At 53.4% G+C, this 13,051-nt stretch overlaps 1 protein-coding gene across 1 annotated transcript in view; it reads left to right on the plus strand.

Annotated features, from left to right (window-relative positions):
* Positions 1 to 2,025: 2,025 nt before the first annotated feature.
* SLC35F3 (solute carrier family 35 member F3) overlaps positions 2,026 to 13,051 on the plus strand; it is a 122,615-nt gene continuing 111,589 nt past the window's right edge. Inside the window, exon 1 of the mRNA XM_047703587.1 lies at positions 2,026 to 2,447. Coding sequence (XP_047559543.1) covers positions 2,372 to 2,447 — 76 coding nt within the window. The 5' untranslated portion in view covers positions 2,026 to 2,371. The remainder of the gene's footprint in view (positions 2,448 to 13,051) is intronic.

Here is a 13,051-nt window from a genome sequence, read left to right on the forward strand (position 1 = left end):
AAATCAATCAGAACCACCTTCAAGTGACAGGAAATGGATTATGGATTACTTGACTAGTATCTCCCACCTGAACCGGAATCGCTAAGTGGAATGTCTGCATTTTGCATCCACAACATAAGAGAAGAGCGTGGCAGGTTTTTGTAAATGCAGATGTGAGTGCAGGTGTTTGTTCATTCAGACTGTGGTTTGAATCCCTGCTTGGCCAGTTACTCACTCTTTGACCTGGGACATTTTATGTAATCTCTCTCAGCCTCAGGTTCCCCATCTATTAAAACAAACAACAATAACAACAATAACAACAAAAACGATCTCACAGAGCTTTTGTAAGTAATGAAGTGTCTTCTGTAAAACAAATTGACTTGGTACTTGATACACAGTAAGTACTCAACAAAAAGTTACTGCTATTCTGTTGTATCTGTTTTAGTTACTGTGTATATAATAAACGTTGATGAACTTGGTAAAACAGCACATAATATTGTTTATTAAAAAGATCCTCTTTAGGGGCGCCTGGGTGGCTCAGTGGGTTAAAGCCTCTGCCTTCGGCTCGGGTCGTGATCTCAGGGTCTTGGGATCAAGCCAGGGTCCTGGGATCAAGCCCTGCATGGGGCTCTCTGCTCAGCAGGGAGCCTGCTCCCCCCCCCCACCTCTGCCCGACTCTCTGCCTACTTGTGATCTCTGTCTGTCCAATAAATAAAATCTTTTTTTAAAAAAAAAGATCCTCTTTAAATAAGATGAAATTCTTTTGCCTTAGGCTTCTTTGTGCTGAATTGTTACAAATCTATTTCACAAAATTGACTTCAGAGTGTCATCTCTAGGGGTCTTGGGACAAGTTCCTTTTAGAGGCTTGTAGTGTAGAGGCTACCACTAGAGGGCTCTGCAGAGACCCTAAAATCCTTTCCTTGGCTTTAGAGATGAGGAAGCAACCTTGAGAAGCCGGATACTCAGGGACCATCCTGTCCATCATGGCTCTTCAAGAGGGCCAGTAATAACAGGACAACTTGTAGGAGCCACTTCCCCCAGAGACCTGGGGGTATACAGGTGGATGTCACCAGAACCCATTGCTCTGAGGTCGTTCTCTGCCTCTGCCGCTCCACTGAGTCACCCTTCAGGGGTTACGGGAATTAAATCGTACATAGAACACCAGCTTTGAATCAGGAAACCAGGTGGAGCTTATCAAACTCTGGGTAAGGACTTCACAATAAAGACAAAACCTACCTCGAAGGACCACCGAATCTTCAGTTTGCCAAGGAGGCTGGGACCCAAACTGATGCCTGGGCATGGGTGAGTGAGATGCCCGTAAAGCTTTGTGGACTTCTGGAGCTGCCCAAGCCCCGTGCATCCTACCTGCAGGGTGGTGGTAGGGCCCGTTTGCTAATGATGCATTATCGTTGGGTAAATCGTGGTCACTTAAAGATCAGTCAGCCAATGATGCAACAGCGATGTCATGGCATCCTTGGCCAGGACCTTACAGCTGGGGCTGAGTGGGAGCAGTGAGACCATTGCCTGCAGACGCTAGTGCCACACCGGGCCCCTGAGGCAGGAACCTGGGAGCTGGGCAGAAATGAAATTTTCTCCCCCTCCCAGGGAGTTGGGCCTCCCTGGACCCGGGCAGTGGAGACAAGAACAGAAATCTCAAGCCTTGGTTTTCTTCTTGCCACATTGGTCTGTGGATTCTGCATCTTCTACCCCCGCCCCCCCCCCAAAAAAAAATAGTCCACTGAGGCCAGACAAAATAATGGGGCTCCTAGACTCTCAAAGTCATGGGAAACTTTGCTTCCCCAACCCCCCGACTTCTTCGTGTAAACCCCGGTTCAGGACTTGGTGCAGGAAAGGGTCAGCTCTCAGTTCAAAGTCAGAAGCCTGGCTTTTTAAACTCGTGAAACACTGAGGCTAAGTTCTCGGGTCCCCCCTCCCAGGAGCTGGTGGCGGCAGAGGGCTGACCGGGGAGCCGCTGGCCAGCCCTGCCGCCCTGACCCGAGTCCACAGCCGCAACAGGGCCGGGAGGGAGGGCCCTGGCTGCAGGGCTGGGCGTCCCAGGGCGGGGGGCGGAGCAGGTGAGCCCGTGGGGTGGGCGTGGGGAGTGCACTTGTACGTGACGTTGGAGTTTGCAGCAACCTCCAGGCAGGAGGCTGTGGGCGCGTGTGTGGAGTGGCTGCGCGGCCGGGGAAGATGTGCTCGGAGGGGCGGCCGCCGCAGTGAGCCGCGCGGCGACAGGAGCCCGGCCGGCAGCCCCGGGGGCAGGGCCTGAGCGGCCAGCCGCTCGCGCTCCTCCGCGCGGGAGGCCACCGGGACCGGACCTGAGAGGCGCGCCCCGGCCGGCCGCAGGATGTAGGCGATCGGCGGAGGCGCTCCTGCAGGCGGACGGCTCATCATGAAGAAGCACTCGGCCAGGGTGGCCCCGCTCAGCGCCTGCAACAGTCCGGTCCTTACCCTCACCAAAGTGGAAGGTAACGGCCTGGGGCGGCGGGGGCTGGCGCGAAGTCGCTGCGCCCCGGCGGGGGGCTGCCTGGTGGCTGTGGGTGCCGCCGCGCTCCCCAGCAAGCGTCGCCCGCAGTGCAGCGCCCCGATGCCTGCTGCCTGCGGGGGGTGGCAGCTCACTAGCTCCTGGGCCGGGCTGAGCCGCTGCGGGTCTGCAGGGCTGTCCCCCGCGCTGCCAGAACACAGCGCTGGCTCCTTGCGTGGCCCCCACGCGCGTCTGACAGCAACAGGGGCCGCGACGGCCTGAGTTCCTGCGGGTCCTGTCCCGAGGCACCTGTCAGCTGGGGCCGGGGGGAAAGGGGGTCTGCAGACACTAACCAGTGCTCTCCTTCGCCCCGTGCCCCACACACACCGGCACACACACCCCACTTGAGTCCCCCGGGTCTGGAGCATCCCCCTTCACTGCCACCCCCACCCGGAGGCAGACCAGGGTACTGCTGAGTGGGTGGAGGCAGGAGATGCCGCAGGCCCAGTCCTCTCTCCTGCCCCTGAAGCCATCCAGCCCACCCGTGTGACCGCCCAGCTCCTGGGAATGGGCGGGCGAGCAGGTGAGAGAGAAGCCACCAGCAGCCTGTAAACGGGTCCTCTCCCCACTCAGGGGAGAGACACAGAAACATACTCAGACACAACTGTCATCTGCTGGTCTGGGAACTTCTCCTCTGAAGGGTGGTGGGCAGGGGGCTGTGGGGGATGGGGAGAGAGAGGAGTCTCAGTCCTTAAGTGCTCCTAACAGGAGGCGGAATAACCAGTCTCCATAGAGCTGGCCGTTTAGCCAAGTGAGGGCTGGCAAGGGGCCACCAGCCAGTGGGGAGAGGAGGGCAGACCCCCCTCCGGTCCAGGCCCTCGCTTATCCTGAACTAACAGAGCCATGTGCAGTCAGTGCATAAGGGAAAGCCCAGCTTCTGCCATGCCCTGGGACTACAACCTGGAGCCCGGACCTCTGTGTGATGGCTTCCAAGGACCTGTATCCCCTCACGAGTTCTTGTTTGTTACAGTGAGACAGAACCAGTAAGAACAAGACAGAAGCTAGTAGGGCACTGGTAGCCCACCCATGGAGGTCTCCCAGGAGCCATCCCGGTACCGTTACCCCCATCCTACAGATGAGGACTATGGGACCCGAAAAGGTCCGATTGACTCGTCCAAGACCTACAGCCAGCTAATAGTTGGTCAAACAGAAATGGTATCCTGGGCCCTCCCATCCCCAGCCCATGTTTTTCAGAACATTGTTCTGCACTAACCTGCAACTACTTACCTTTTTCATCATTTTCTGTCTATAGGAGGTTGATTATTCCCCACTTCGTGTAGCTGTCTCTTCCCCTCCCCCATCCCCATCTTGGGAGAGACTTGGTATCTGTCATCTACACCTCAACTGAGTGCAAGTGCCGACTTTCCTAAGGGGGTTTGCATTTCCAAGGCTTCTTGGAGACACCGCCCAGATGTACATGCCAGTTGGGGAGGGGAAGGATATATATTTCCCTTAGGGAACATGGAAGTGACTATCACTCCTGGGGTCCTTGTGGGAAGTCACCCCATGCCCACCTTTTAAGTAAGGCAGGTCAGTGCTGTCCCCAACAGCAGTGTCACCGCTGGTAATCCCCAACTCATCATTCAGGACAGGTCTGAGCTGCACTTGGGGTCAAGCTGGACATAGATGGTGAGGTCACCCAGGCTTGATGCCGTGACCCAGAGGTGCCACAGGAGGCAGCGAGTGACATGGCAGAGCCAGGTTCACCTCAAGGAATAAAAATGGGCTCCCTTCCCCAGTTCCCTTAGGGCTACTCTCAGGTGAGCTTCAAGCTTCCTGTCCACACTGACAACCCTAGCAAGCCTTGTTAACCAATGTTTGCACATACCTGGGTGTGGGTAGCAGACAGTGTGCCTGAGAATCAGAGAGAGCAGGGTTCAAGACTGCTTTTCCCATGTGCCACTGGATTTGTATAAACCATAAATGCTGGGCCTCGGTTACCTCGTTTGAGCCCCGGTGAAACAGAAGTAACAACCTACTTCAGCTGAGTGCTGGGAACGCAGTGAGGTTGGCTAGGTGATAATACCTAGCACCTGTCTGGCACACAGTAGGTACTTAATGAATGTCTGGCAGTCGTCCTGTCACAGATTGTCTTGCACCTTCGGCAAACCTTCTTGCTGTTCTCAAGGAGTACGTGTGTAGGGACAGTATCTAGAAGCATCTGCACGGTTCCGGTGATACTAGAAAGCCCCCAGTTCCCCTTTTGCGTGGGATCCCTAAGTGTTATGTCAGCAGAAGTCTTCAGGGCATGCCTGGGCATACGTGTAGCACTTTTTTCTCTGCCTGGTGTTTTTGGTTTTTTTTTTCCTTGGTGTTTTGTTCAGTTTGGCTTTTGGTCTATTTTTTGAAACATTTGCATCTTGGGTGCTTGCTGTGGAAGTGCTGAATCATTTTGTTTTTTCTTGGATGCACAGGGCAAGGTGGTCCTCATACTGTGGCTCTTTCTGTGGGGATGGCAGGCAGGCTACAGTGCTGGAACCCGGCCAGCAAGGAATATTTATTAGGGTTTGGAGTGTGTCTTCTATGGGGAGGCATGCGGTACATATAAAACCAAAATAGAAAATGCAATGCTTGGTTGAACTTCAACACGGAAAAATGACAAGATGACTTCCATTTACTCGCCAGATACCTCATCCAGCCCTACTCCATCCTACTCCATGTCCCCTGGTCATTTAGTGAGGCCCTAGAAATGCAAAAACAAACAGCGTTAGCTTCATTCCCTTAAAGAAGTTTTAGTTTGGAGGAAAAGAGACATGCAGACAAATATATTTTCTAGTATAGGATAGTAAGTTCTGGTTCAAAGCTAAGAATAGAGCATCACAGGGACAGTGATCATTAAGTAATGTGAGGAGGCCTTCCTGAGGAGGAGGCCTTCTTGAGGAGAAGACCTTCCTGAGCAGGAGGAGGCCTGTCTGAGTAGGTGACCTGTCCAAGGAGGCCTGTCCGAGGAGGAGGCCCGTCTGTGGAGGAGGCCTGTCTGAGGAGGAGGTTTGTCTGAGGAGGAGGCATTCTTGAGGAGAAGACTTTCCTGAGGAGGAGGGCTTCTTGAGGAAAAGGCCTTCCTGAGCAGGAGGAAGCCTGTCTGAAGAGGAGGTGACCTGTCTGAGGAGGACGCCTGTCTGAAGAGGAGGCCTGTCTGAGGAGGAGGCATTCTCGAGGAGAAGACTTTCCTGAGGAGGAGGAGGCCTCCCTGAGGAAGAAGCTTTCTGAGGTAGAGGTGTTGTAACCGAAGTGAGAAAACTTGTCAAGCACAGAAGGGAGGGAAGGCTGTTTCAGGCAGAAGGAATGGTGTGTGCACAGGCTTAGCCAGGAAGCCTGAGAAGGAGAGAGCATCTGGGCCCCAGTTAGGGCTCAAGGCTTGGAAAGTGGTTTCCAGCCAGGTTGATGGCATCTGTCCCGTCTGACGGCATATCTCGTTCTCATATCCTCTTCCTCTCTTTCCCATCGGACTGAGACGCTATCGATCAGTAACACATTTCTAGTTGAGGAGTATTTGCTGGGATCATCTGTGTTCACAACCAGCTAATTCACAGTCAGTACAGTTCCGTTCAGCAGGGATTAGTAGTTGAGCGTAACAGCTCTCGCTGAGAGGCCTGCAATGTGTGGTCAGGTGGGAAGAGGGAGGACTTTGAAAGGAGATGGAAGGGGTTAGCACCGACCGCTCAGCTCCTGCTGAGCCAAGTAACTTCGGCAAATGGCAGAAGCTCAGTGGGAATCTGTTCTCTCATATGGAAATGAGTGCGACAGTACAGTCCCTCTTACTAATGAGAGTATCTGAGTTTGTTTTTTTTTAAGATTTTATTTATTTATTTGACAGGCAGAGATCACAAGTAGACAGAGAGGCAGGCAGAGAGGGAGGAGGAAGTAGGCTCCCCGCTGAGCAGAGAGCCCCATGTGGGACTCGATCCCAGGACCCTGAGATCATGACCTGAGCGGAAGGCAGAGACTTAACCCTCTGAGCCTCCCAGGCGCCCCAATCTGGGATTTTTTTTTTTTTTTTTTTTTGGCCCTACCAGGGTTTTTTTTTTTGAACCTACCACGGTGCAGGCAGTGGTCTGGGGAGATCGCTGCCTTACTGGTATTTCCCCCAAAGGAAGGGTAGCCATTGTCACCCCCGTTTACAAACAAGGAAGCTGAGTTTCAAAGAACTCATTCACACAAGGTCATGCGGTTGGAAAGCGAGGGTGCTGGGTCCCATGTCCGTATCCACCGGCCTCCGAAAGGTGGCAACAGCCGGTACAAATGCATTTCATTGGAGAAGCAGCGAGAGAATCGCATCTGCTCATGGCACTTGTAAGCGCTCAGCTAAAGGTTTGCTCACGGGAGCTCCCGCTACATTGGGAGGTAGAGGTCTGGACCCCCCTGGGGCTCCCTGTGGTTGATATTCTCCTGCTCCTGGGGCAGTTGGCCTGTCTCAGCCACCCCCACTGTGGATGTGGCTGCTTTGTTTCTGTTCATGGGGTACAGCTGTCATCCTGGGTGCTCCGTGATCATGTCAGCAGAGACCCAGCCCTGCTGGTCCGATGTGAGAGGAGTCTTGAAAATATACCGCCAAAGTGTTCCTGTACCCAAAAATGTTTCCCAGGTTGAATTGTCCAAGACTTGAAACCTCAATAGCAAAAGTCATTGTATATTGTGTATTGAACAAATGTGTTCCCTAATCGGATATCAGTAAGGATGAACCAGATATCACTGAGGACGCCAGGGGGTCAATTCTAAATCCTTGACTCAACAGAGCTTCCAAACAAATGAGAAATGTCACAAAAGCATATAAATAACAATTACACTTTGGAATCTCATTTTTTTTTTTTAATTCCATGAAGGGATTGTAAAATAAATGGCGTGTTTCAGCAAAGGGCGAACTCACTTCTGGCTGGGTCACATCACAGATGGCCACTACGCGGCTCTCTTGTCCCTGTTCCCCCCTGCTTTGCCGAAATGCTCTCATCTAATGACAGTCTTTCCCGCTGAGCCTGGATATGGCCTCAGAATCCTCCTCCTCACCCAAATCCCGGTGATGACGATCCGTTCTTCGGACTTGGACTTCGGCATGAGCAGGGCGGCGTGGAAGAGGCTGTTCTGTGCCCTCCGCTGTCATGGGCGGGAGGTGTGAACGCTTTGTTCCTGGCAGAGGCGGCCACAGACAGAGGTGCAGAGCCGGGAGGGGCTGGCACCTGTGAGCCATCTGCTGGGGCCAGAGCTCGTGTTATCTGCAGAAGTTGGGGGGCAGGGAAAGGGCCAGGGTTCGGGGGCCTCCTGAGTGCTGGGCTCCGGAGAGTAGACGTGAGCAGGGAGGAAGGGGAAGGGCACCATCAAAGCCTGAGAACATTGGACAGTCTTTTATAGCTGCGTGTTCGAAATGGGTCACGAAGTCTATTTCAACAGTCACAATAAATATTTTTTTAATAAAGGATATTTTTGATAGAATCAAAAATACCAAAGCGTCTCACAGATGCAATTTCAGCCAGAGGGCTGGAAAGGGGGCCATCGAAGACAGCTCTGAAGGTTAAGCCTGAGCAGCTCAGGGAACAGAGGGGCCGTTAACAGCAAAAGGAACAGCAAGGGTAGGAGGGGAAGCGCATCCCCGAGGGAGAGACCGGAAGTCAGATTGAGCTGGACTGAGCTGCCAGCTCCGGCAGTGGCTTCAGTGCGGAGCCGGCTGGGAGGGAGAGGGAGAGGTGCTGAAGGCCGAGTGAATGGTGCGGTGAGAGCAGTGGGCAGGCACGGGTTCCTGAGAGCCACAGGGAGGGCAGGAGAGAAGTCTGATGGGCTGCACAGAGGACCCACAACCTATGGCATCGTAGAAGCCGTGGGAAGGGAGCGTGATGTGGCATCACATCAGCCGAGGAGGGCGGTTTTGCAGAAACAGTTTGAAGCGGGTGCTGGTCTGGAAGCCAGATGGCAAGGGGCGCGTGGTGGGCGCGGGAGGAGAGCAGCAGTTGTGGGATCGCTGGTGAATGTGTTTGGCAGCGAGAGCAGTTCTCTACCTTCGGAGGCACGGGGGGAGGGTTTTGAGAAAGCTGGCCGTCGCTCTTAACCCGAGGAGGAAGATTCCAGCACAGGTGTGAGGTTGCCTTAAGAGAAAGGAGGTTGATGCAGCAGCGGGCTGGGGTAGGGGGCGAGGGGCTTGGGGCGGTGGGGAGGGAGAACCGTCGGCTTTGAGAAGGGGAAAGAGGAGAGATGATGGGCGAAGACACGGAGAAATGTGGAGACGTCGGGGAGGGAAGCCAGGGACCTGAACTGGCAGTGTTCGTCTCCTTTGTGACGTAGGAAGTGGGATCAACTGCCTAAAATCATGGATGGGAATTAAAGGCCTACAGAAGTCGGAGCAGGTTCAGGACAGCTGCGTTGGAAGAGCCAAGAAGAGATGTAATTCTTAAAAGCCTTTTTGGCAAGTGATACGTTTTCAGTGGTTAAGACATCGTGTGACTTGGGAGAAGATGTGCGGGGAAGAACGTTGAGTGAGAATCAGGACCCTGACCTCTCCTTTCCTGCCCCAGCACCCCTGCCCCTGCTTGCTCATTAATACACCAGACATGCCGCCTCACCTATGCCAGCCCAGCCTTCTCCTCTCTGCAAAGATAGGGGATTCGAATAGATCTTCTATGGGCTCTTTCTCAGGAAACATTGTCAGTCTGCTAAGTAGCTTACTCATTAGCAGGGATGGGTTTATCTGATTAAAACCCTTCACTGGCTGTCCTCAGAGTGCAGAGCTCCGAGAGAATGAAACCTGGGACAAGTAAGAAGAGATTGGGGCTGTGTGTGCATGTGCTCCTGCTTGTGTATCTGCGGGCGCGGCAGGCATGTTCGTGCAGGTGCACCTAGTTTCAGGGGTGACTTTGGTATTTGAGCATGGGGAGGAAAGCCAGCTGCGTGGGTACAACTTGCCCCATGATCTTGAGCGGGAGGGAACTGCTGGCCCCGCGGTGATAGTGTGGTGCAAACAAGAGGTTTGAGACATGCCGCTAACTTCTAAGCTTTGCTCCGGGCAGGCTGGGTGTCTTCCTGGAAAAGCCTCATGGCTCAGGATTAGCTGAGCCACGTCAGCCCCAGTTGGTGCAGAAGGTGGGAGATAAAGCCTAGAAAGAGGAGTTTCACAAAGTGCACCCCACGTCAGAGCGTGTTCAGCCAGCCTGTGCAGGAAAGGAGAGGTCAGGGTCCTTCCCTGCCAGTGCTGGGAAGCTGGAGCTCCGTTCAGAAAACCGTGCTTCCTTCTTCAAGATAAATTGAGTAAGCAAGCTCCCATGCTGCCAGTTAAAATACGGCCCTGTTGTCCCAGGAGAGGGCCCCAGGGGTCACCCCTTTCTACCTGCAGAGCTGCATTCTGCCTGGAGGGGCCATCCCCTGCCTACAGTCTGCCCTCTTGGAACGGTGGCTCTCCCTGTGAGCTCCCCAGCCTCAGCTCCAGTCCAAGGGTAAACCTCAGCAGCAGGGGCTGTGTGCGTGCTCGCCTGTGTCCGTGTGCGGGTCGTTGGCAGCCCCCCAGATATCACTGGTCTGCATGTGATGACACCTGTCGTGTGGACAGGCACGCAGATGGAGAGGTTCCCGGGGCCGCAAGGACCACACCGGGCCAGACACATGGATTCAAGCGGGATGCCAGCGAGCTGGCTCAGACCCAGCCCTCACTCCCCTCCCAAGACAGACATCAACCTTTCCTTCCCCGGGGAACACACACAGCTTTATTTAAAGCTTACCTGCCAGACATTTTCCCACATGTCCTGTTCGCTAGAAGCTGTGTCTGCGCCAGGACAGTCCTAAATCCGCTGCACGAGGTGGTGTTGTTTGGACACTAGGGAGTCGCATGAGGACCTCCAAGGACACGGGGAGTGCGGTGCAAATGCCCGTGCAGACGTCTGAGATGTCTTTACTGACATGGAGGAGATGGCAGGGGCAGCCAGCCCGACGTAGGCGTGATTCAGTCCAGCTTGCGAACTGCCACAGGGTAGGGCTTCGGGGGGATCGGGGAGAAGTCTCCCACCCTCCCACTCCACCCCGCCGAAAAGCGGCCTCCATTCACCTCCCAATTCTGCATCCACACCCGGGAAGACATTCGGGTTTTTAAAAACAACTTCACAGCTGCCATGTGTCCCATCCTCTGCAAACTACCTCCGGGACTCGCTCTCCAGTGAAGGCGTAAGCGACATGCGGGAGGCAGGCACATGGGAGACGGTATGTAATATTGAAAATCTAGCAGGGTGGTTCTTTCTCCTCCTCAAAGGTATTCTAGATACCTACTCTGTCATCCCAGCTTGTCCCCACGTCCTGCACGGAGGCGCTCATGGTCTGTGTGTCACAGGCCCACAAGCACAGTGCACACCGCGGGGACCTCCCCAGGCTTGTGGGCTCTGGCTGCCGTGAGTGAGTACCACATGCTGGGTGACTTCTACGGCACACTGATTTTCTCGGTTCTGGAGGCTGGAGTCCAAGAGCAGGGTGTTAGCCGACGTGGTTCCTGGCTGGGGGATGGCCACCCCCTCGCTCTGTCCTCATGGGGCCTTCCTTCCACGTGCACCCAGGGAGAGCGGGAGCACGAGTGCTCTGCCAGCTCTCCTTATAAGGCCACACCCTGTCAGATCAGCGCCCCACCCACATTTACAACTTCCCTGGACCTTACCTTCTTAGAGGCTCCATCTCCAGAGGCAGCCACCCTGGGGCAGGGCTGGGGGTGGTATAGGGCTGCAGTGGGTAAATTTGGTAAGGAGGACACAAATGGCCAGTTCGTCACAACCTTGATTCCTGAGCGCCACGTCCTGGCCCAGAGTCCCAAACCCAGTCAGGCTCTTCCAAGTTTAAAAACGGGGTCTGTCGTCTGGAAACATGAAGTCCATTTTTAGTGCTCTATGCTTCTGACAGTGGTGTTTGGCACCATGAGCCTATATCAATGCTCCCCCTGTTTGTGCTCTCTCACTCCGTCAAATAAATTAATTCTTTAGGAAAAAAAAAAGATCTTATTTACTTGAGAGAGAGCATGAGCTGGGGGAGAGGCAGATGGAGAGGGGGAAGCAGACTTCCCCCCAAGCAGGGAGCCCGATGTGGGGCTCGATCCCAGGACCCTAGGATCATGACCTGAGCTGAAGACAGATGCTTAACCGACTGAGCCACCCAGGTGCTCCAACCTCCAACTCTAATTACCTATAGATTCTGTTCTTTCGCTCTGCCCAGTGCTAGTCAGGAGCATGATGGGGCCTCAGCCATGTCCAAATAATGGACATACTTTCTGACCTCAAATCCAGAAGTCCAAACAGATGGTCCGGCAAGTTCAGGTGTCCATAGTGGGTCAGTATAAGTGAAATGCGGATTGCTTTGAGACATCCAGTGCCTGTAGTGACCTTCTACATGTGACAGCCTCTTCTTCCCTCTTCTCCAAACCACTACTTAAACAAAACAAAACAAAAAAATAGTCACATGCAAACTCACTGAGCAAGTGTTTAAAGAGGATATGAGATAAAACCAGGAGTGCATTTTTAGGAGATGAATTACACTTGCAAACGGCCATGAACAAAAGTCTTCCTCTAAGCACTTCGTTTTACGAGAGGTATTTAGTTGGGCGGCCTGGCCCTGAACTGGTGTATGCATCTGTGATCAATAAATGGGGATTGTAGGCCCTCTTCCCCTGGGAAGTCCAGGAAAAACAGAGGGGAGACTCTAGTTCTCAGAGCAACTCTCCACTGCGTCCTGTTTGGAAGTAGCTAGAGGCACCAGCCCCTCTTAGACATGGGCACATAGCCACCAGGCCCCTTTGTGCTTCACAGCAGGTGTCAGTAAATATTAGTGGGATATGCAACCCCAAAACATAGCTAGTCCACCCAAGAGAAATGAAAACCTATAAGTCACACAGAGAATTTTATGTCAGCGTTCACAGCAGCATTATTCACAGTAGCCAAACATGGGGAATGATGTGTGTGTGTCCATCAGCAGACAAATGGAGAAACCCAGTGTAAGCATATCTGTAGAACGGAATGCTCCCCAGCCATGGAAGAGAATGAACTGTAGCCACGTGCTACAGCATGGACGGACCCCAGAGACATGATGGTAAATGAAAGAAGCCAGAGGCAGAAGTCATGTAGGAAATATCCAGAAATAGGTGAATCAGTGGAGATAGCAGCTTTGTGGCTGCCTGGAGGTGGGGGGGTGGGGAGGTAGGGGCAGTGCCAGAAGGTGGGCATTGGGACTCATGTAGATGTGATAGAAATGCTCTAAAACTGGATAGTGGTGATCATTTCACAGTTCTGTAAATTTAGTGAAAATCATAAACTATATCCTAAAACAAGTGAATTTTATGGTTATGAAATGTATGCCTCAAAACTATATAAAAAATAGCTCTATAGGTCTCATTAATGGAGGTGTCAGTGGGGGCTGCCCCCTCCTGGTCTCTGTACAAGGGAATGGCTTTGCCTCCAGGAGGCTGGGACCATGCCAGCCCATGGGCCTTTGATCCCAGCTCTGGATCCCTTACCCCTAAGACATGACTTGGGCACTTTCTAAGCACAAACTTCCCAGATGCTTTTTCATAGAGAGCTAGTCACCAAGGGTCCACTTATTTTC

The sequence above is a fragment of the Lutra lutra genome, chromosome 14 (assembly GCF_902655055.1).
Source record: "Lutra lutra chromosome 14, mLutLut1.2, whole genome shotgun sequence".
Classification (NCBI taxonomy): Eukaryota; Metazoa; Chordata; class Mammalia; order Carnivora; family Mustelidae; genus Lutra; species Lutra lutra.